Source organism: Coregonus lavaretus, assembly GCF_964263955.1.
Source record: "Coregonus lavaretus genome assembly, contig: HAP1_SCAFFOLD_7688, whole genome shotgun sequence".
Classification (NCBI taxonomy): Eukaryota; Metazoa; Chordata; class Actinopteri; order Salmoniformes; family Salmonidae; genus Coregonus; species Coregonus lavaretus.
This window is the reverse complement of record NW_028160413.1, coordinates 1-22500: the sequence shown is the minus strand read 5'-3', so window position 1 is coordinate 22500 and position 22500 is coordinate 1. Positions and strand designations below refer to the sequence as shown.

At 47.1% G+C, this 22500-nt stretch overlaps 1 protein-coding gene across 1 annotated transcript in view; it reads left to right on the top strand.

Moving 5' to 3' along the window:
* The window catches only part of LOC311121864 (uncharacterized protein), a gene marked incomplete at both ends in the record, with an annotated part of 23437 nt that extends 1023 nt beyond the window's left edge, over positions 1 to 22414 (top strand). The window contains 31 exons of the mRNA XM_084196300.1: positions 652 to 696; positions 814 to 867; positions 2160 to 2204; positions 7497 to 7550; positions 7672 to 7716; positions 7899 to 7952; positions 8204 to 8248; positions 8731 to 8892; positions 9109 to 9162; positions 9296 to 9349; positions 10277 to 10321; positions 10427 to 10480; positions 14213 to 14257; positions 14491 to 14544; positions 14675 to 14728; positions 14877 to 14930; positions 15014 to 15121; positions 15283 to 15372; positions 15827 to 15880; positions 16021 to 16128; positions 16546 to 16653; positions 16840 to 16893; positions 17245 to 17298; positions 17574 to 17681; positions 17848 to 17901; positions 18319 to 18372; positions 20150 to 20203; positions 20488 to 20541; positions 21175 to 21282; positions 22066 to 22119; positions 22361 to 22414. Coding sequence (XP_084052426.1) covers positions 652 to 696; positions 814 to 867; positions 2160 to 2204; positions 7497 to 7550; positions 7672 to 7716; positions 7899 to 7952; positions 8204 to 8248; positions 8731 to 8892; positions 9109 to 9162; positions 9296 to 9349; positions 10277 to 10321; positions 10427 to 10480; positions 14213 to 14257; positions 14491 to 14544; positions 14675 to 14728; positions 14877 to 14930; positions 15014 to 15121; positions 15283 to 15372; positions 15827 to 15880; positions 16021 to 16128; positions 16546 to 16653; positions 16840 to 16893; positions 17245 to 17298; positions 17574 to 17681; positions 17848 to 17901; positions 18319 to 18372; positions 20150 to 20203; positions 20488 to 20541; positions 21175 to 21282; positions 22066 to 22119; positions 22361 to 22414 — 2034 coding nt within the window. The remainder of the gene's footprint in view (positions 1 to 651; positions 697 to 813; positions 868 to 2159; positions 2205 to 7496; positions 7551 to 7671; positions 7717 to 7898; positions 7953 to 8203; positions 8249 to 8730; positions 8893 to 9108; positions 9163 to 9295; positions 9350 to 10276; positions 10322 to 10426; positions 10481 to 14212; positions 14258 to 14490; positions 14545 to 14674; positions 14729 to 14876; positions 14931 to 15013; positions 15122 to 15282; positions 15373 to 15826; positions 15881 to 16020; positions 16129 to 16545; positions 16654 to 16839; positions 16894 to 17244; positions 17299 to 17573; positions 17682 to 17847; positions 17902 to 18318; positions 18373 to 20149; positions 20204 to 20487; positions 20542 to 21174; positions 21283 to 22065; positions 22120 to 22360) is intronic.
* Between the last annotated feature and the right edge of the window lie 86 nt (positions 22415 to 22500).

Below are 22500 nucleotides of genomic sequence, written 5' to 3'. Positions count from 1 at the left end.
ACCCTAAACCTAATTCTAACCCTAACACTAATTCTACCTTAACCCTAAACCCCTAGAAATAGCATTTGACCTCGTGGGGACTAACAAAATGTCCCAGTTAGTCAAATTGTTGTTTGTTTACTGTAGTTAAACACGTACACACACACACGTAGCAGAACAACTTCAATGCCTGAAGGAAGACAAGATAAACTAAAGTAAACCTTGTGGCTGCATCTATAAAGCTGTTGTTTCATGGTGGAAGGAAGCCCTGCCAGCTTCATCAGTAGCTCCATCTACACAGCTTGGTCTGATATCTGGATGTTTACTGGATGGACAACAGTAGTGACAATCTAGACTTAGGTTAGTATCTCTTCTTCCAACTTATTTTGTTGAATGACAGTTGTCTCTCTTTTCTCTTCCCCTCTCCTCTTCCCCTGTTTCCCCTCTCCCTGTCTCCCTCTCTCCTCACCTGTTCCCCTCTCCTCTCTCCTCCCCTGTTTCCCTCTCTCCTGTCTCCCTCTCTCCTCTTCCCGTTTTCCCTCTCCCTGTCCTCCTCTCCTCTTTCCCTGTTTCCCCTCTCCCTGTCTCCCTCTCCCTCTTTCTCCTCCTCTCTTTCCTCCCTCCCCTTTCTCCCCTCTTCTCCTCCTCTCTTTCCTGTCTCCCCCTCTTCAGGGTATCCGAGGAGTGGATGGAATCCAAGGTTCTAAGGGAAACTTGGTGAGTATGATGACTGAGACATTCTAGAACCCTAACTGTTCATTCTAGAACCATGTGTTTACATAAACTGGAAGTGTGTCAGAGTGGTATCCATGATGTAATTTCCTCTCGTTACAGGGACCTCCGGGGGAGCTGGGAGCATCCGGGCAGCAAGGAAACCCTGGGTTCCAGGTACACACATACACTCTAGTGATGCGCGGGTTGACTCATAACCCAGAGTCCCCGCGGTTATATCCGCGAGGCGGGCAGGTTGAATAAAGAGAAAACATTTAAAATCTTGTGCAATTCATATCTATAGGCTACATTGAGGTTTTCTTTCATTATTTCTATCTGCCGTTAGTCCGTAGCCTGAGCATAAGCTCCAGGGCAAAACTGTAGCGAGCCAAATACACAGCACTGAGCAAATAGGACAATGATGGAGTTGAATTCACCTAGAAGAAAAGATGTGAAATGGAGAGTTGAAAATAAATACAAGGGAGGACCAGAACAGTAGTCTAATGTTTTTGAGAAAGATGTGGCGAAGTGGTAAAAGAGGATGACGGCACGTCAAGGGAACTGATCAGACGGGTTAAACGGAATAGTAGCCTGTCTGAAATCTGGACCCTGACTCTAGGTCTATAACCTCTCACATAGCCTAATACAGTATTAACTCCTGCAGAATTAAGCATTTCTTGCGGTAAAATTATACACCAAATATGTACATTTTGACTCAGAAACAGGAGTGGAGAAATATTATTTATTTCTTTCAGCATCTTGACAGAATGAATGAGCGGTTAGGGACCGTTTGTAAAGGTGATAGTGCTATCTTTATCAGCATCATAAAAGCTGATCGTTTTTCAACCACATAAAATATGCATTCCAAGCCGAACTGAAATCTTATCAAAAACATGTTGGGCCTTTTTAACAGCTTTTAATTTCCTTAAAACCGGTCAAACTGATTTCATTTGGAAATTTTGCACGGAAAACCTTTCCCGTTTTGTTTAGAGTTATTGCATTTTCTCCCCGGTCCCTAAATGTCTTTGCTGTGCGAGAGAAGCAGAGATGGAAGAGGAAAGAGAACTAACTTTACCATGGCAACTAGATTGAAGCATTCATTCTATTGATTTATGACATTCTGGTGAGTAAGTCCTCTAGGGCAAAAAGTAATGACAGAAGAGAAGCTGCATGTATCTAATTATAGAACAAACAAATTATTGACTAACAAATAGCTTACCAACATTTCGGAAATTATAAGCAGAAACACAGGCCTATCTAAAAAGGTCTGTCCAAAACGTGTTACGCCATCTCTGACTGTACAGTGCATTTTCTATATTAGCGGGTTTGGGTCGGGTTCACTTTATCACATATAGTTGGGCTCTTGCAGATGGGTAATTAGCAATTGCGGGCGGGTGCGGGTGAACAAACCACTGACCTGCGCTTTACACACACACTCTTAACTCCCTCTCTCTGTCTGTCTCTAACAGGGTTTTCCTGGTCCTCAGGGCCTGGTAGGCTTGCCAGGAGTAAAGGTAGGACTGCCCTAAACATGTTGTCAACATATACTGCAGAGTAAACATGTCAAAGTAAAGGTAGCACTGTCCTTCATTTTCATTTTCAGTCATTTAGCAGACGCTCTTATCCAGAGCGACTTACAGGAGCAATTAGGGTTAAGTGCCTTGCTCAAGGGCACATCGACAGATTTTTCACCTAGTCGGCTCTGGGATTAGAACCAGCGACCTTTCGGTTACTGGCACAACGCTCTTACCCACTAAGCTACCTGCCGCCCTGTCCTAAACATGTTGTCAACATATACTGCAGAGTAAACATGTCAAAGTAAAGGTAGGACTGTCCTAAACATGTTGTCAACATATACTGCATATTAAACATGTCAAAGTAAAGGTAGGACTGTCCTAAACATGTTGTCAACATATACTGCAGAGTAAACATGTCAAAGTAAAGGTAGGACTGTCCTAAACATGTTGTCAACATATACTGCAGAGTAAACATGTCAAAGTAAAGGCAGGACTGTCCTAAACATGTTGTCAACATATACTGCATATTAAACATGTCAAAGTAAAAGGTGAGGTTGTGATTAAAACATGCCAACACAGAATGTATGAAATATGTCAATATATCAATATGTCATATACTGTATGTCAACATACTGTATATGAAACATGCCAACACACAGGAATATATGACAACATATATGAAACATGCCAACACACAGGAATATATGACAACATACAGTACCAGTCAAAAGTTTGGACACACCTACTCATTCAGAATAATAGTGAAGACATCAAAACTATGAAATAACACATATGGAATCATGTAGTAACCAAAAAGGTGTTAAACAAATCAAAATATATTTTATATTTGAGATTCTTCAAATAGCCACCCTTTGCCTTGATGACAGCTTTGCACACTCTTGGCATTCTCTCAACCAGCTTCACCTGGAATGCTTTTCCAACAGTCTTGAAGGAGTTCCCACATATGCTGAGCACTTGTTGGCTGCTTTTCCTTCACTCCGCCGTCCGACTCATCCCAAACCATCTCAATTGGGTTGAGGTCGGGGAACTGTGGAGGCCAGGTCATCTGATGCAGCACTCCATCACTCTCCTTGGTAAAATAGCCCTTACACAGCCTGGAGGTGTGTTGGGTCATTGTCCTGTTGAAAAACAAATGATAGTCCCACTAAGCCCAAACCAGATGGGATGGCGTATCGCTGCAGAATGCTATGGTAGCCATGCTGGTTAAGTGTGCCTTGAATTCTAAATAAATCACAGACAGTGTCACCAGCAAAGCACCCCCACACCATAACACCTCCTCCTCCATGCTTTACGGTGGGAACTACACATGCGGAGATCATCCGTTCACCCACACTACGTCTCTGTCACACTCTGGCTCCGGGACTGTGTAATTAGAGCCAGGGTTGTATTTCTTTTGGTGGTGTTGGGTATGGGTGTGTTTCATTTGTTTGTGTTTTGTGGTAATTGGTCTGGTGACTCCCAATCGGAGGTAACGAGTGTCAGCTGTCGGCTCGTTATCTCTGATTGGGAGCCATATTTATACTGTGTGTTTTTCACCTTGTGTTTGTGGGTTTTTGTTCCTGTTGTTGCTGTGTTCCAGTGTTCCGTGTTTTTGTCACTGAGGACGTTACGATCGTGTTTTGTTTCGTTTTCGTGTGTGCGCTTCTTTATAATAAAGTATGTACGCTTATCACGCTGCGCCTTGGTCCGCTCATTTTGAAGACGATCGTGACAGAAAAACCCACCACAAAAGGACCAAGCGGCGTGTCCAGCGGCAACAGTATCCACCTATAAAGGATTCGTGGACATGGGAGGAGATACTGGCTGGAGAGGGTCCTTGGGCACAACCGGGAGAATATCGCCGCCCTCGTGAAGAGCTGGAGGCAGCGAAAGCCGAGAGGAGGTGGTATGAGGAGGCAGCACGGAGTCGAGGCTGGAAGCCCGTGGACGAGAGGCAACCCCAAGAAATTTTTTGGGGGGGGGTACATGGCTTGGGCGGCTGGGCAGCAGGAGGCTGCCACAGGTAGACGTGGAGAGAAGGCTACCGGAGTACGGGAGCCATTGGCGAGTAGAGGGAGGGATGTTGTTGTGGCACGGCGTGAGAGACTGAGGTGTGTTACCAGTCCGGTCCGGCCCGTTCCTGAGCCCCGGTTAAGGCCAGTGGTGTGTGTTCCCAGTACGGACCGGCCTGTTGTTACTCCACGCATCAAGCCCACGGTGTGCGTCGCCAGCCCAGCCCGGCCTGTTCCTGCGCCACGTAGGAAACCTACGGTGTGCGTCGCCAGCCCAGCCCGGCCGGTTCCTGTGCCACGTACGAAGCCTACGGTATGCGTCGCCAGCCCGGCCCGGCCTGTTCCTGCCACTCGCACCAAACCAGGGGTGCGAGTCGCCAGCCTGGTCCAGCCCGTTCCTGCTATTCGCACCAAGCCTCCTGTGTGTCCCCAGAGTCCTGTGCGTCCTGTTGCTGCTCCCCGCACTAGCCCTGAGATGCGTGTCCTCAGCCAGGGACCACCAGTTCCGGCACCACGTACTAGGCCGTATGTGCGTCCCCAGGGTCCAGCATGCCCTGTTGCTACTCCCCGCACTAGCCCTGAGATGCGTGTCCTCAGCCCGGGACCACCAGTTCCGGCACCACGCACTAGGCCGTATGTGCGTCCCCAGGGTCCAGCATGCCCTGTTGCTTCTCCCCGCACTAGCCCTGAGATGCGTGTCCTCAGCCCGGTACCTCCAGTTCCGGCACCACGCACCAGGCCTACGGTGCGCCTCAGACGGCCAGAGTCTGCCGTCTGCCCAACGGGGCCTGAACTGCCCGTCTGCCCAAAGCCTGCAAAGCCGCCCGTCTGCCATGAGCCATCAGAGCCGTCCGCCAGACCGGAGCCGCTAGAGCCTTCCGCCAGACAGGATCAGCCAGAGCCTTCTGCCAGACAGGATCAGCCAGAGCCTTCTGCCAGACAGGATCAGCCAGAGCCTTCTGCCAGACAGGATCAGCCAGAGCCTTCTGCCAGACAGGATCAGCCAGAGCCTTCCGCCAGACAGGATCAGCCAGAGCCTTCCGCCAGACAGGATCAGCCAGAGCCTTCCGCCAGCCATGAGCAGCCAGATCCGTCAGCCAGCCATGAGCAGCCAGATCCGTCAGCCAGCCATGAGCAGCCAGATCCGTCAGCCAGCCATGAGCAGCCAGATCCGTCAGCCGGCCATGAGCAGCCAGATCCGTCAGTCGGCCATGAGCAGCCAGATCCGTCAGCCGGCCATGAGCAGCCAGATCCGTCAGCCAGCCATGAGCAGCCAGATCCGTCAGCCAGCCATGAGCAGCCAGATCCGTCAGCCAGCCATGAGCAGCCAGATCCGTCAGCCAGCCATGAGCAGCCAGATCCGCCAGCCAGCCATGAGCAGCCAGATCCGTCAGCCAGCCATGAGCAGCCAGATCCGTCAGCCAGCCATGAGCCGTCCAGCCAGGATCCGCCAGAGCCGTCCAGCCGGGATCCGCCAGAGCCGTCCAGCCGGGATCCGCCAGAGCCGTCCAGCCGGGATCCGCCAGAGCCGTCCAGCCAGGATCTGCCAGAGCCAGCCAGCCAGGATCCGCCATTTAGTCCGGTGCTGCCCCTTAGCTCGGTGCTGCTTCTTATCCTGGTGCTGTCCCTTAGTCCGGTGCTGCCCCTTAGTCCGGTGCTGCCTCTTAGTCCGGTGCTGCCCCTTAATCCAGGTGGGTTAGGATGTAGGGTGGTCAATTGGAGGAGGCTACTTAAGTGGGTAGTGACTATGGTGGGGTGGGGACCACGACCAGTGCCAGAGCCGCCTCCGTGGAGCAACACCCACCCAGCCCTCCCCATTTTTTGGGTTAGGCGCGGTCGGAGTCTGCGCCTTTGGGGGGGGGTACTGTCACACTCTGGCTCCGGGACTGTGTAATTAGAGCCAGGGTTGTATTTCTTTTGGTGGTGTTGGGTATGGGTGTGTTTCATTTGTTTGTGTTTTGTGGTAATTGGTCTGGTGACTCCCAATCGGAGGTAACGAGTGTCAGCTGTCGGCTCGTTATCTCTGATTGGGAGCCATATTTATACTGTGTGTTTTTCACCTTGTGTTTGTGGGTTTTTGTTCCTGTTGTTGCTGTGTTCCAGTGTTCCGTGTTTTTGTCACTGAGGACGTTACGATCGTGTTTTGTTTCGTTTTCGTGTGTGCGCTTCTTTATAATAAAGTATGTACGCTTATCACGCTGCGCCTTGGTCCGCTCATTTTGAAGACGATCGTGACAGTCTCACAAAGACATGGCGGTTTAAACTAAAAATCTCCAATTTGGACTCCAGGCCAAAGGACACATTTCCACCGATCTAATGTCCATTGCTCATGTTTCTTGGCCCAAGCAGGTCTCTTCTTCTTATTGGTGTCCTTTAGTAGTGGTTTCTATGCAACAATTCGACCATGAAGGCCTGATTCACACAGTCCCCTCTGAACAGTTGATGTTGAGATGTGTCTGTTACTTGAACTCTGTGAAGCATTTATTTGGGTTGCAATTTCTGAGGCTGGTAACTCTGATGAACTTATCCTCTGTAGAAGAGGTAACTCTGGGTCTTCCATTCCTTTGGCGGTCCTCATGAGAGCCAGTTTAATCATAGCGCTTGATGTTTTTTGCGACTGCACTTGAAGAAACTTTAATGTCTTAAAGTAGTGATGGACTGTCATTCTCTTTGCTTATTTGAGCTGTTCTTGCCATAATATAGACTTGGTATTTTACCAAATAGGGCAATATTCTGTATACCCCCCCCTACCTTGTCACAACACAACTGATTGGCTCAAACGCATTAAGAAGGAAATCAATTCCACAAATTAACTTTTAAGAAGGCACACCTGTTAATTGAAATGCATTCCAGGTGACTACCTCATGAAGCTGGTTGCGAGAATGCCAAGAGTGTGCAAAGCTGTCATCAAGGCAAAGGGTGACTATTTGAAGAATCTCAAATATAAAATATATTTTGATTTGTTTAACACGTTTTTGGTTACTACATGATTCCATATGTGTTATTTCATTTCATAGTCTTCACCATTATTCTACAATGTAAAATGTTTTAAAAATAAAGAAAAACCCTTGAATGAGTAGGTGTCCAAACTTTTGACTGGTAGTGTATATGAAACATACCAACACACAGGAATATATGTCAACATATATGAAACATGCTAGCACACAGGAATATATGTCAACATGTACTGTATATGACATATGCCATATGATATGATGAGATATGTCAAATTAAAGGGGTAGGTTGTGATTAAAATGATCCTTGCTGTGTCTCTCAGGGGCCCCAAGGGAAGAAAGGATTGCAGGGACTACCTGGGAATGATGGCCCTACCGTGAGTACTCCACACACGCTAACACACACACGTGCTAACACACACACACACACACACTCGCACACACACACACATACACACACATTCTCTCATCCATATTATCTTGTCCTCCTGTGTACAGGGTCACCCAGGGAGAGAGGGGACCCCAGGAGAGAAGGGACTACCGGTAAGTCTATCTGTCTGTGTGTGTGTATTGACTGCCATCCATACAGGGACCTTTGAAATGTTTAGATCCTTTTTTTTGTACATTTGATTGGTGTATTCAAATAACGTATTTAAAATGTGTGTGTGTGTATATGTGTGTGTATGTGTGTGTAATGTTACTGACGTGTCTCTCTGTGTGTGTAGGGCCCACCAGGCGTCCAGGGGCCTATAGGATATCCAGGATCAAGAGGAGTGAAGGTACATTCAAATCCACGTGTTCCATTCTGTTTGTTCTGATTCTGAGTGAAGGTACATTCTAAATCTATGTGTTCCATTCTGTTTGTTCTGATTCTGAGTGAAGGTACATTCTAAATCTATGTGTTCCATTCTGTTTGTTCTGATTTTGAGTGAAGTTACATTCTAAATCTATGTGTTCCATTCTGTTTGTTCTGATTCTCAGTCTCTGGGTTCCATTGTAAGTGTGTATTCTCTGTCTCTGTGTGCCACAGGGAGCGGACGGAATTAGAGGACTGAAGGGAAGCAAAGGGGAGAAGGTGAGAGAGACACAGCCCTACCCTGAGTTATCTCTGTATTTTACACACCTCTACTGTGAGTTATCTGTGTGTTTCTGACCATGCAGCATGTTCTAAGTGTTCTCATGGTCTGTGCCTCCTCTATCCACCTATGTTTATCATGTTCTCTATCTAGAATATAGTCATGTTCTATGTTCTCCATTGTCTTACGTCAGATAGCGCGGCGGCCGTCTGCTCTGATATAACGTGTCTCGTTAGAATGACGCCACCTGTCGGAAGACAATATGTGGTCTTTTTATTTCTGTTCTATATTCTATGTTCTATATTTTATGTTCTATATTCTATGTTCTATGTTCTATATTCTTTGTTCTATATTCTATGTTCTATGTTCTACATTATATGTTCTATATTCTATATTCTATGTTCTATGTTCTATGTTCTATGTTCTATGTTCTATACTCTAAATTCTATGTTCTATATTCTCTCTGTGTTCTGTGTTGTAGGGTGAGGATGGGTTCCCCGGCTCTAAGGGAGAGATGGGGGTGAAGGGTGACGGGGGTGATAACGGGGTGCCAGGGTCCAGGGGAGAGGATGGTCCTGAAGGACCTAAAGGACAGGCTGGACCCCTGGGGGAGGCTGGAGCGGTGGGCATGGCTGGAGAAAAGGTAGGTGGTACACCGATGGGGGTGTGTGTGTGGAGGTGAGAGGGGTTGTGGGGCGTGTGTGAACATGAATTTGAACCAATGTTGTCTGCGCTAGCCCACTGAGCTAAAGCCTAGGCATTACCTTGTATCAAAAAGTTACATGAAGTCAACATTTACAATAGACTCAATCTTCTCTGCTTCTGTCCCCCCTCCCCCCCCCCCCTCTCTCTCTCTCAGGGTAAACTGGGAGTTCCAGGGCTGCCGGGGTATCCGGGACAAAAAGGACCTAAGGTGAGAGAGGATTAAATATACCATATAAACAAATATATCAAGTAAACAAATAAAACATAATAGTAAACACAGATAACGCTAAAACATTGTCTGAAGGCAGCAGTAACGCGTCTGTGTGTGTTAACCCCGACAGGGTTCCGATGGTTTTCCTGGATCTGTTGGAGTGTTGGGAGAGAAAGGGAAGAGGGTGAGTAGTAGAGGGAGGCTTTACCACAGGGTGTGTTCCTCTGGAGTGCCGGAGAGCGCTCAGAGTGCGCTCTGGGCGTTCCTAAATTCACACCGTTGTCAGATTGTCCGTTCGTAAATTTCAGAGAGTTTCGCTCTCGGAGCGTTCAGAGCGCACACTGGACGCTCTGTGCCAAGGAGTAGGGTTGATCTGAGCGTTCTGACCTCAGAACGGCAGTCAAGCACCCAAGCTAACTGGCTAACGTTGGCTAGCTTGCTAGCTATTTCCAGACACAAATGAGAGAACACCTCACTCTGACCATTTTTCTCGCCCTAGCAGAGCTGGTTAGAATGTTTTCATGTTATCCAGAGCGTTGGTGACTGTAACTGTGCTGCTGGCAAACATTTAATTACACTTGTGGGTTCGATTCCCACGGGGGGCCAGTATGATTTTTTTTATTTTTTATTATCCACTCACTAAGTGTATGTCGCTCTGGATAAGAACGTCTGCTAAATGACTAAAATGTAAATGTAAATATGGACCCTGTTGGACATGGACACGGCAATAGTTCTGGGAAAGTGCATTTATTGGGCTCCCGAGTGGCGCAGTGGTCTAAGGCACTGCATCTCAGTGCTAGAGGCGTCACTACAGACCCCCTGGTTTGATTCCAGGCTGTATCACAACCGGACGTGATTGGGAGTCCCATAGGGCTGCGCACAATTGGCCCAGCGTCGTCCGGGTTTGGCCGGTGTAGGCCGTCATTGTAAATAAGAATTTGTTCTTAACTGACTTGAAGACTCGGTGCTTCAGAAAACACAAACAAAGTTTATTGTCAAGTACAGTATATTGAAAATGTTGAAATGTTGTTAAAACTTTAGTGGTGTATCCATGGTAATGGGCTGTATGGTGTACCCATGGTAACGGTCTGTCCTGTTTTCTCTTCCACAGGGTCCCGGGGGGGAAGCAGGCGGTGCAGGACAGAGGGGTCCTAACGTGAGTACTGTGTGTTTGTGTACGTGTGTGTGTGTGTGTGCGTGTGTGTGTGTGTCTGCTTATGCGTGTTTATCTGTGTCTGTAATACTGTTGTTTTTCCTCCAGGGGGTGCGTGGGGGCCGGGGTGCCAGGGGACCAACAGGGAAGACGGGGGGAAAGGTCAGAGTTCAATCCATTCTAATCATTACGAGGTCATCATAAACTCTCTATCCAGCAGTAATAGCCATAACACAGCATGCATCCCAAATGGCACCCTAAAAGGTAGTGCACTACTTAGAGAATAGGGTGTCATTTGGTAATGCTACCCTATTCCCTTATTCTTTTTGAGTAGTGCCCTAAATAGAGAATATGATGTCATTTGGAGCATAACCTCAGTCACACTGATTAATATTACAGTACAGTGCATTCCGAAAGTATTCAGACCCCTTGACTTTTTCCACATTTTGTTACGTTACAGCCTGATTCTAAAATGGATTAAATCGTTTTTTCCCCCCTTCATCAATCTACACACTACCCTATAATGACTAAGCAAAAACAAGTTTTTAGACATTTTTGCTAATTTATTAAGAATTAAAAACTGAAATATTACATTTACACAAGTATTCAGACAATTTACTCAGTACTTTGTTGAAGCACCTTTGGCAGCAATTACAGCCTTGAGTCTTCTTGGGTATGATGCTACAATCTTGGCACACCTGTATTTGGGGAGTTTCTCCCATTCTTCTCTGCAGATCCTCTCAAGCTCTGTCAGGTTGGATGGGGAGCGTTGCTGCACAGCTATTTTCAGGTCTCTCCAGAGATGTTCGATCGGGTTCAAGTCCGGGCTCTGGCTGGGCCACTCAAGGACATTCGGAGACTTGTACCGAAGCCACTCATGTGTTGTCGGCTGTGTGCCCAGTCTGAGGTCCTGAGCTCTCTGAAGCAGGTTTTCATCAAAGATCTCTCTGTACTTTGCTCCGTTCATCTTTCCCTCGATCCTGACTATTCCCTGCCAGTCCCTGCCACTGAAAAACATCCCCACAGCATGATGCTGTCACCACCATGCTTCACCCTAGGTATGGTGCCAGGTTTCCTCCAGACGTGACGCTTGGCATTCAGGCCAAAGAGTTCAATCTTGGTTTCATCAGACCAGATAATCTTGTTTCTCATGGTCTGAGAGTCCTTTAGGTGCCTTTTGGCAAACTGTAAGCGAGTTGTCAGGTGCCTTTTACTGAGGAGTGGCTTCCGTCTGGCCACTCTACCATAAAGGCCTGATTGGTGGAGTGCTGCAGAGATGGTTGTCCTTCTGGAAGGTTCTCTCATCTCCACAGAGGAACTCTGCAGATCTGTCAGAGTGACCATCGGGTTCTTGGTCACCTCCCTGACCAAGGCCCTTCTCCCCCGATTGCTCAGTTTGCCAGGTTTCCTCCAGATGTGACGCTTGGCATTCAGGCCAAAGAGTTCAATCTTGGTTTCATCAGACCATATAATCTTGTTTCTCATGGTCTGAGAGTCCTTTAGGTGCCTTTTGGCAAACTGTAAGCGAGTTGTCAGGTGCCTTTTTACTGAGGAGTGGCTTCCGTCTGGCCACTCTACCATAAAGGCCTGATTGGTGGAGTGCTGCAGAGATGGTTGTCCTTCTGGAAGGTTCTCTCATCTCCACAGAGGAACTCTGCAGATCTGTCAGAGTGACCATCGGGTTCTTGGTCACCTCCCTGACCAAGGCCCTTCTCTCCCGATTGCTCCGTTTGGCCGGGCGGCCAGCTCTAGGAAGAGTCTTGGTGGTTCCAAACTTCAATGGAAACAGGATGCACCTGAGCTCAATTTCGTGTCTCATAGCAAAGGGTTTGAATACTTATGTTAATAAGGTTATTAAATTTTTTATACATTTGCAATAAATTCTAAAAACTTTTCACTTTGTCATTATGGGGTATTGTGTGTAGATTGATGAGGATTTTGTATTTATTTAATCCATTTTAGAATAAGTCTGTAACGTAACAAAATGTGGAAAAAGGGAAGTGGTCTGAATACTTTCCGAAGGCACTTAATATACAGTATTCTAGCCTTCCTATTGAACTATTGCTGTACATATACTATTCTATCCTACGTATTCTACATACACTATATATACAAAAGTATGTGGACACCCCTTCAAATTAGTGGATTCAGCTATTTCAGCCACACCCGTTGCTGACAGCTGTATAAAATTGAGCACACAGCCATGCAATCTCCATAGCCAAACATTGACAGTAGAATGGCCTTACTGAAGAGCTCAGTGACTTTCAACGTGGCACCGTCATAGGACGCCACCTTTCAACAAGTCAGTTCATTACATTTCATTTACATTTCAGTCATTTAGCAGACGCTCTTATCCAGAGCGACTTACAGTTAGTGAATACATATTTTTTTTATACTGGCCCCCCGTGGGAATCTCTTTTTTTATACTGGCCCCGCCATGCTCTATCAACTGAGCTACATCCCTGCCGGCCATTCCCTCCCCTACCCTGGACGACGCTGGGCCAATTGTGCGCCGCCCATGAGTCTCCCGGTCGCGGCCGGTGGATTCGAACCAGGATCTCTAGTGGCACAGTTAGCACTGCGATGCAGTGCCTTAGACCACTGCGCCACTCAGGAGTACAAAAGTTCATCACATTCATCACATTTCTGCCCTGCTAGAGCTGCCCCGGTCAACTGTAAGTGCTGTTATTGTGAAGTGGAAACGTCTAGGAGCAACAACGGCTCAGCCGCGAAGTGGTAGGCCACACATTTTTACGCGTACCGCGTAAAAATCATCTGTCCTCGGTTGCAACACTCACTACCGAGTTCCAAACTGCCTCTGGAAGCAACGTCAGCACAAGAACTGCTCGTCAGGAGCTTCATGAAATTGGTTTCCATGGCCGAGTAGCCGCACACAAGCCTAAGATCACCATGCGCAATGCCAAGCGTCGGCTGGAGTGGTGTAAATCTTGCCGCCATTGGTTCTCTGGAGTGATGAATCACGCTTCACCATCTGGCAGTCCGACGGACGAATCTGGGTTTGGCGGATGCCAGGAGAACGCTACCTTCCCCAATGCATTGTGCCAACTGTAAAGTTTGATGGAGGAGAAATAATGGTCTGGGGCTGTTTTTCTTAGTTCCAGTAAAGGGAAATCTTAACGCTACAGCACACAATGAATGACCTTCTAGACGATTATGTGCTTCCAACTTTGTGGCAACAGTTTGGGGAAGGCCCTTCCCTGTTTCAACATGACAATGCCCCTGTGCACAATGCGAGGTTCATACAGAAATGGTTTGTCAAGATCGGTGTGGAAGAACTTGACTGGCCAGCACAGAGCCCTGACCTCAACCCCCTTCGAACACCTTTGGGATGAATTGGAACGCCGACTGCGAGCCAGGCCTAATCGCCCAACATCAGTGCCCGACCTCACTAATGCTCTTGTGGCTGAATGGAAGCAAGTCCCCGCAGCAATGTTCCAACATCTAGTGGAAAACCTTCCCAGAAGAGTGGAGGCTGTTCTAGCAGCAAAGGGGGACCAACTCCATATTAATGCCCATGATTTTGGAATGAGATGTTCGACAAGCAGGTGTCCACATACGTTTGGTCATGTAATGTATATAAGACATATTCTTTCCATATACTGTCTGTACATCTCATCATATACATATATATTTATATTCCGGACTGTGAAAATGCACGTCCTAATATTTCTATATTTCTTAATTTCATTATTTTACTTTTTAGATTTGCGTGTATTGTTTTGTATTGTTAGATATTATTGCTCTGTTTGAGCCAGGAACACAAGCATTTCGCTACACCTGCAATAACATTAGCTAAATACGTCTATGCTGCCAATACAATTGGATTTTATTTGATTTCTAACGGTCTCTTTTCCTCAATGTTGTCTGTCACAGGGCTCCTCTGGACATGATGGACCCAATGGACCAACTGGAGTCAGGGTAAGGACAGGAACGTCATGGTTCATTGATTGGTTGATTGATTGGTTAATTAGTTGATTGGTTGATTTGTTAATTAGTACATTTGTTGATTGGTTGGATAAGTGTTTGATTGGTTGATTTGTTAATTGGCTAACTTGTTAATTGCTTAATTGGTTGAATACGTGTTTGATTGGTTGGATAAGTGTTTGATGAATTAATTGATTGACTGTTTGATTTATTTATGTATTGTCCAGGGGCCTCAAGGGCCACAAGGACGGAACGGGGAATCAGGACCCAAGGGACCCAACGTGAGTGACACACACACACACACACACAAAATAGTCTGCTATTGAGGACACTCAGTTCTGGTCTCATTGTAGTGTAACAGGATGTTGAGTTTTGTGACTGTGATGTCACTTCCTGTGTGTGTGTGTGTAGGGTCCAGCAGGGAAAGATGGACTTCCGGGTCACCCAGGTCAGAGAGGGGAGCCGGTGAGTAGAGGTTAGAGGTCACAAGAAGTTACCTAAATACACCTATCCATCCACTGATATCTCTCTCTCTCTCTCTCTCTCTCTCTCTCTCTCTCCCTCCCTATCTCTCCCTCTCTTGCTCTCTCTCTCTCTCTCTCTCTCTCTCCAGGGTTTCCAAGGAAAGACGGGACCCCCGGGGCCAGGAGGTGTGGTGGGGCCACAGGTGAGTCTGATTGGTTGCTATGTGTGTTCTCTCTAACCTGATTGGTCTGTTTGTGTTCTCTCTAACCTGATTGGTTGTTGCAGGGTAAATCAGGTGAGACCGGATCATTGGGAGACAGAGGTCATCCCGGGTCACCTGGCGTACCTGGAGAGCAGGGCTTACCTGGCGCCGCCGGGAAGGAGGGAGCTAAGGTGATGCTTCATCATCTTCCTCATCACAATCATCATCATTATGAATCATCATTGTTTTCACCTAATAAACACCGTTACCAGTCATTACAAGAATCTTCTTAACTGGTTAGTTTAATAGACCTCATGAGCGTTCCATCAATCAGAGCTGTTGTTGTTTCCAGGGCGACCCGGGTACAGGAGGGACTTCTGGGAAAGCTGGTCCTCCAGGCCTCAGGGGCTTCAGAGGCAGCAGAGGGGTCGCCGGGGGCATGGTAACACACACACAGACACACACAGACACAGACAGACAGACAGACAGACAGACAGACAGACAGACAGACAGACAGACAGACACAGACAGACACAGACACAGACAGACAGACAGACAGACAGACAGGCAGGCAGGCAGACAGACAGACAGACAGACAGACAGACAGACAGACAGACAGACAGACAGACAGACAGACAGACAGACAGACAGACAGGCAGGCAGGCAGGCAGACAGACAGACAGACAGACACACACACACACACACAGAGACACAGACACACACAGACACAGACACATACAGACACACACACACACAGACACACAGACACAGACAGACACAGACACACAGACACACAGACACAGACATACACAGACACAGACAGACACACAGACACAGACAGACACAGACACGCTAACAGGCCCTGTGATGGTGTGATAACAGTGTGTCCTCTTCAGGGTCCTGCTGGTCTGAAAGGAGGTGAAGGACCAGTCGGAGCAGCAGGACCTATAGTGAGTTTTCTCTCCTCTCCATCTTCCTCACTCCTAACTCCTCACTCCCTGCCAACACAGACCCCAGACAGACACTGTTAAGATGTATAATGCACATATGTATATCCCCTCCCTCCCCCTCCCCCTCTCTCTCTCTGCAGGGGGCCGGTGGTGAGAGGGGTCCTCCAGGGTCGGCCGGTGCCATTGGTCAGCCTGGGAGGACGGGGGCTGTGGGTGGACCTGGAGCAATGGGCGAGAAGGGGGAACCGGTAGGTACTGTAAAGGTGTTCCACATTCTATGGACATAGCTCAGAGTTCTATGTTCCGAGTTCCATGTTCCGAATTCCAAATTCCCAGTTCAATATTTGGAGTTCTGACTTCTATATTCTCTTCTGAGTTCCATATTCTGAGTTCTGAGTTCCGTATTCTGAGTTCTGTGTTCCGTATTCTGAGTTCTGTGTTCCATATTCTGAGTTCTGAATTCCATATTCTGTGTTCTGAGTTCCATATTCTGAGTTCTGAGTTCCATATTCTGAGTTCTGAGTTCCATATTCTGAGTTCTAAGTTCCATATTCTAAGTTCTGAATTCCATATTCTGTGTTTCAAGTTCTGTGTTCTGAGTCCCTATAGTTCCAGAGTTGTGTGTAGGTAATGTGACTGTCTGTCTGTGTGTTGTGTTGTCCCAGGGAGGGGCGGGCCCTATTGGACCAGCAGGACAGGATGGAGACCAGGGACCTCTAGGACAACCTGGAGCTGCAGGCCCTGCAGGACCCCCAGGAGAGGATGGGGATAAGGTAACATGGCCCTGTCCATGTGTGTGTTGTTGTTGTTGTTGTTGTTGTTGTTGTTGTTGTTGTGTGTATCTGAAGGCATTTATTGTGTGTGTGTGTGTGTTTGTGTGTGTGTGTGTGTGTGTGTGTGTGTGTGTGTGTGTGTGTGTGTGTGTGTGTGTGTGTGTGTGTGTGTGTGTGTGTGTGTAGGGAGAGACTGGAGGTCCAGGGCAGAAGGGCAGCAAAGGAGACAAAGGAGAATCAGTGAGTCTACTGAGATAATTACTACACCAAAACTACACCAATATTACACTAATACAGTACTACACCAATACTACACCAGTACTACACCAATACTACCCTAATACTACACCAATAATACACTGATACTACACCAGTACTACCCTAATACTAACCTAAAACTACACTAATACTACACTAATACTGCACCAATACTGCGCCAATGCTGCACCAGTACTGCACCAATACTACACCAATACTACACCAATACTACACAGTGGTTAAATACCAAATATTAAACCATTTAGTCTCGCGATCCTTGTGATAGCCTTTGATCTACCCAGGAACTAACTAATATTGTCTGTGTCTCTATAGGGCCCCCCAGGACCAACCGGTGGCCAGGGGCCGATGGGGCAGTCAGGAATTCCTGTGAGTCTGTTGTACAACCACATACCTGTAATGTTGCTCTAGTCTAAAGTATATTTGAAGATTGAAAGTAATCCTATCCCTCTCCTCCCTACCCCACCTTTCTTTCTCTCTCTCTCTCTCTCTCTCTCTCTCTCTCTCTCTCTCTCTCTCTCTCTCTCTCTCCCCTCCTCCCCTTTTCCTCCCCTTCCCCCCCTCTCCCTCCTCCCCTCCTCTCCATCCCCTCTTCCCTACACCCTCTCTCTCTCCTCTCCCCCCTCCCTCCTCCTCTCTCCCAGGGTGTGGATGGGGAGTCAGGTCCCAGGGGCCAGCAGGGAATGTACGGGACCAAGGGTGACGAGGGTCTCCGGGGCTTCAAGGGCTCCAAAGGACCCATCGGACTACAGGTGAGACACACACACACACTGTGAGTGGCCTCAAGTGTCAGGCTTCATAGATTTGCATGTGATATTGTCTTGGATGGTATTGCTGCAGTAATTGCCATCCTTACACCTTTCCTTTGTCAATCAACTGTTTATAACAATTCTAAATGTGAGGTTGTGTGTTTCCTAGGGGATGCCTGGTCTACCAGGGGAGAAGGGGGAGAGCGGACACATCGGCTTGATGGTGAGGTCACATCCTGTCTTTATGACACTTCCTGTCAGCCTACTGATTCAGATACATAAACTATATAGTAAGGTTTGGAACTAGATATAGTGGTGGATGTAGACTGATTGAACTAGATATAGTGGTGGATGTAGACTGATTGAACTAGATATAGTGGTGGATGTAGACTGATTGAACTAGATATAGTGGTGGATGTAGACTGATTGAACTAGATATAGTGGTGGATGGAGACTGATTGAACTAGATATAGTGGTGGATGGAGACTGATTGAACTAGATATAGTGGTGGATGTAGACTAGTTGATGAATTGATTAGTGATTGTGATATCATTAATTCACATAATGAAGCTAGAATGAATTTGGATTTATTGATGATCTGTTGATTGATTAATATACTCACTTTGTCTTTTCCTATCAGGGTCGTCCAGGTCAGTTTGGTCCCAGAGGGCCACAAGGGCCTAGTGGGGGACAGGTGAGTACACACACACACACACACACACACACACACACACACACACACACACACACACACATACACACACACACACACACACACACAGACACACACACACACACACACACACACACACCACACACACACACACAGACACACACACACACACACACACACACACACACATACACACAGACACACACAGACCAGCGAGTTCACGCACACACACACACTCAAACACACATGCACATACAGTGCATTCAGAAAGTATTCAGTCTCCTTCCCTTTTTCCACATTTCGTTACATTACAGCCTTATTCTAAAATTGATTAAATAAAATATTTTCCTCATCAATCTACACACAATACCCCATAATGACAAAGTGAAAACAGGTTTTTAGAAATTGTTGCACATTTATTAAAAATTAAAATTAAAACAGAAATACCTTATTTACATAAGTAGTCAGACCCTTTGCTATGAGACTCGAAATTGAGCTCAGCTGCATCCTGTTTCCATTGATCATCCTTGAAATGTTTCTACAACTTGATTGGAGTCCACCTGTGGTAAATTCAATTGACTGGATATGATTTGGAAAGGCACACCTGTCTATATAAGGTTCCACAGTTGACAGTGCATGTCAGAGCAAAAACCAAGCCATGAGGTCGAAGCAATTGTCCGTAGAGTTCCGAGACAGGATTGTGTCGAGGCACAGATCTGGGGAAGGGTGCCAAAACATGTCTGCAGCATTGAAGGTCCCCAAGAACACAGTGGCCTCCATCATTCTTAAATGGAAGTCGTTTGGGGGAGAAGGGCCTTGGTCAGGGAGGTGACCAAGAACCCGATGGTCACTCTGACAGAGCTCCAGAGTTCCTCTGTGGAAATGGGAGAAACTTCCAGAAGGACAACCATCTCTGCAGCACTCCACCAATCAGGCCTTTATGGTAGAGTGGCCAGACGGAAGCCACTCCTCAGTAAAAGGCACCTGACAGCCCGCTTGGAGTTTGCCAAAAGGCACCTAAAGGACTGTCAGACTATGAGAAACAAGATTCTCTGGTCTGATGAAACCAAGATTGAACACTTTGGCCTGAATGCCAAGCGTCACGTCTGGAGGAAACCTGGCATCATCGCTATGGTGAAGCATGGTGGTGGCAGCATCACGCAGTGGGGATGTTTTTCAGCGGCAGGGACTGGGAAACTAGTCAGGATCGAGGCAAAGATGAACAGAGAAAAGTAAAGAGAGATCCTTGATGAAAACCTGCTCCAGAGTGCTCAGGACCTCAGACTGGGGCGAAGGTTCACCTTCCAACAGGACAACGACCCTAAGCACACAGCCAAGACAACGCAGGAGTGGCTTCGGAACAAGTCTCTGAATACCCTTGAGTGTCACAGCCAGAGCCCAGACTTGAACCCGATCGAACATCTCTGGAGAGACCTGAAAAAAGCTGTGCAGCAACGCTCCCCATCCATCCTGACAGAGCTTGAGAGGATCTGCAGAGAAGAATGGAGAATAACTTATGTAAGTGTGATATTTTATTTTTATTTTTATTTTCTAAAAGTTGTTTTTGCTTAATCATTATGGGGTATTGTGTGTAGATTGATGAAGGGGGGAAAAAACAATTTAATCAATTTTAGATTAAGGCTGTAACGTAACAAAATGTGGAAAAAGTCAAGGGATCTGAATACTTTCCGAATGCACTTTACAGACACCAGCAAGTTCACACACGCATGCATGCACACGCACACACACACACACACACACACACACACACACAACCTGTCCTCTGTGTGTTGTACAGGGTGCTCTGGGCAGACCAGGTGGGATTGGACAGCCAGGTGGAAATGGAGAGAAGGTAAGCAGAGAGACAGTGTAGTTTACACATGTCTTCACTGTGGAAGAGAGGGAATAAGAGAGGAGTGTTATGATGTCATCTCTCTCTCTCTTTCTCTCTTGCTCCCTCTTTCGCTCTCTCTCTCTCTCTCGCTCTTTCTTTCTCTTTCTCTTTCTCTCTCTTGCTCTTTCTCTCTCTCTTTCTTTCTCCCTCTCTCTCTCTCTCTCTCTCTCTCTCTCTCTCTCTCTCTCTCTCTCTCTCTCTCTCTCTCTCTCTCTCTCTCTCTCTCTCTCTCTCTCTCGCAGGGGGAGGATGGAGAATCAGGAGACCCAGGACCCGTTGGTGTATCAGGAGGCAGCGTAAGTCTATCCTCTTCATCATCATCTTCTTCATCATCATCATCATTATCCTCTCATTGGGTCAAAAACATGATCCTCCTAATTGTCATTTCATATAAAAATAGATAGTAATTGTTGTCAATAGCACAGAGTCCAGGAGAACACACCATTTCTGGAAGATAATCGTTGCAGATGTCCTTTGATCTTGTTCCTTTTGGATCAACTTCAACTCCCTACCCTCTCTCTCTCCTTTCCCTCTCTCCGTCCCTGTCATGTGAATTTCTATCTCTAATTCAACCTAAGCTTGAATCATTACCAGAGGTTGTAAGGCTCTGGTTTTAATCATCAATGATTCAAGGTCCACAACCCACAAGTATTTATCTGTATATTTATTCATGGAGAGCTCTGGCGCCAAAAACACAAACACACGATTTTATACTTCCTGAACTTGACTCCTCCCACCTTCAGTTGGCTTTTCTAAACAGTTTCCGCCTTCCCCTTCCCCCTTGAATATTTAGTACCGCCCCATCTGTTAGTGGTTTGACACTACATGATAATTCTAACATTTATACTGTATTTGGGGTGAAATCCTTTAGTCATTATTCTTAAAATCCAAATTAATCTAACAGTCCCCCACCCCTCTCTCTACCCCAGGGGGATGTAGGTGACCAGGGGGAGAAGGGGGACTCAGGTCTGTCTGGAGCAGCTGGGACCCCAGGAGCCAGAGGCCCCCCAGGAGAGGACGGGGCCAAGGGAAACTCTGTGAGTTACACATGAACACTGTACATTCTCACGTAATACACACTCACCCTTTCATAATGATCCTATCTCTCCTTTTCTCTCTCTCTCTCGCTTCTCTCCCCCCCTCCTCTATCTCACCCTTTCATAATGATCCTATCTCTCCTTTTCTCTCTCTCTCTCGCTTCTCTCCCCCCCTCCTCTATCTCACCCTTTCATAATGATCGTATCTCTCCTTCTCTCCCCCCCCTCCTCTATCTCACCCTTTCATAATGATCCTATCTCTCCTTTTCTCTCTCTCTCTCGCTTCTCTCCCCCCCTCCTCTATCTCACCCTTTCATAATGATCCTATCTCTCCTTTTCTCTCTCTCTCTCGCTTCTCTCCCCCCCTCCTCTATCTCACCCTTTCATAATGATCCTATCTCTCCTTTTCTCCCCCCCCCTCCTCTATCTCACCCTTTCATAATGATCCTATCTCTCCTTTTCTCTCTCTCTCGCTTCTCTCCCCCCCCTCCTCTATCTCACCCTTTCATAATGATCCTATCTCTCCTTTTCTCTCTCTCTCGCTTCTCTCCCCCCCTCCTCTATCTCACCCTTTCATAATGATCCTATCTCTCCTTTTCTCTCTCTCTCTCGCTTCTCTCCCCCCCCTCCTCTATCTCACCCTTTCATAATGATCCTATCTCTCCTTTTCTCTCTCTCTCTCGCTTCTCTCCCCCCCTCCTCTATCTCACCCTTTCATAATGATCCTATCTCTCCTTTTCTCTCTCTCTCGCTTCTCTCCCCCCCTCCTCTATCTCTCCTCAGGGTCCGATTGGTTTCCCAGGAGACTCCGGACAGCCAGGGGAGGCAGGACCTAACGTGAGTGTTCCGTCCTTCTCTCCACTGTTCCTTGGTTCTGAACATAACATCTCTATTACAGGGTCAAAATTAAGTCTCTCACTCTCTCTCTCTCTTGCTCTCTCTCTCTCTCTCGCTCTCTCTCTCTCTCGCTCTCTCTCTCTCTCTCTCTCTCTCTCTCTCTCTCTCTCTCTCTCTCTCTCTCTCTCTCTCTCTCTCGCTCTCTCTCTCTGTCTGCTCTTTCTGTCTCTCTTTCTTACAGGGGGAGGATGGAGGTCCTGGATCCAAGGGAGATGCTGGAGATCCAGGGAAATCAGTGAGTGTTTCAAATGTCTGGTATATCTTATCTATAAGTCTATCTGTGCAGATTCAGACATGTGTGTTACCCACACAGATCCGTTA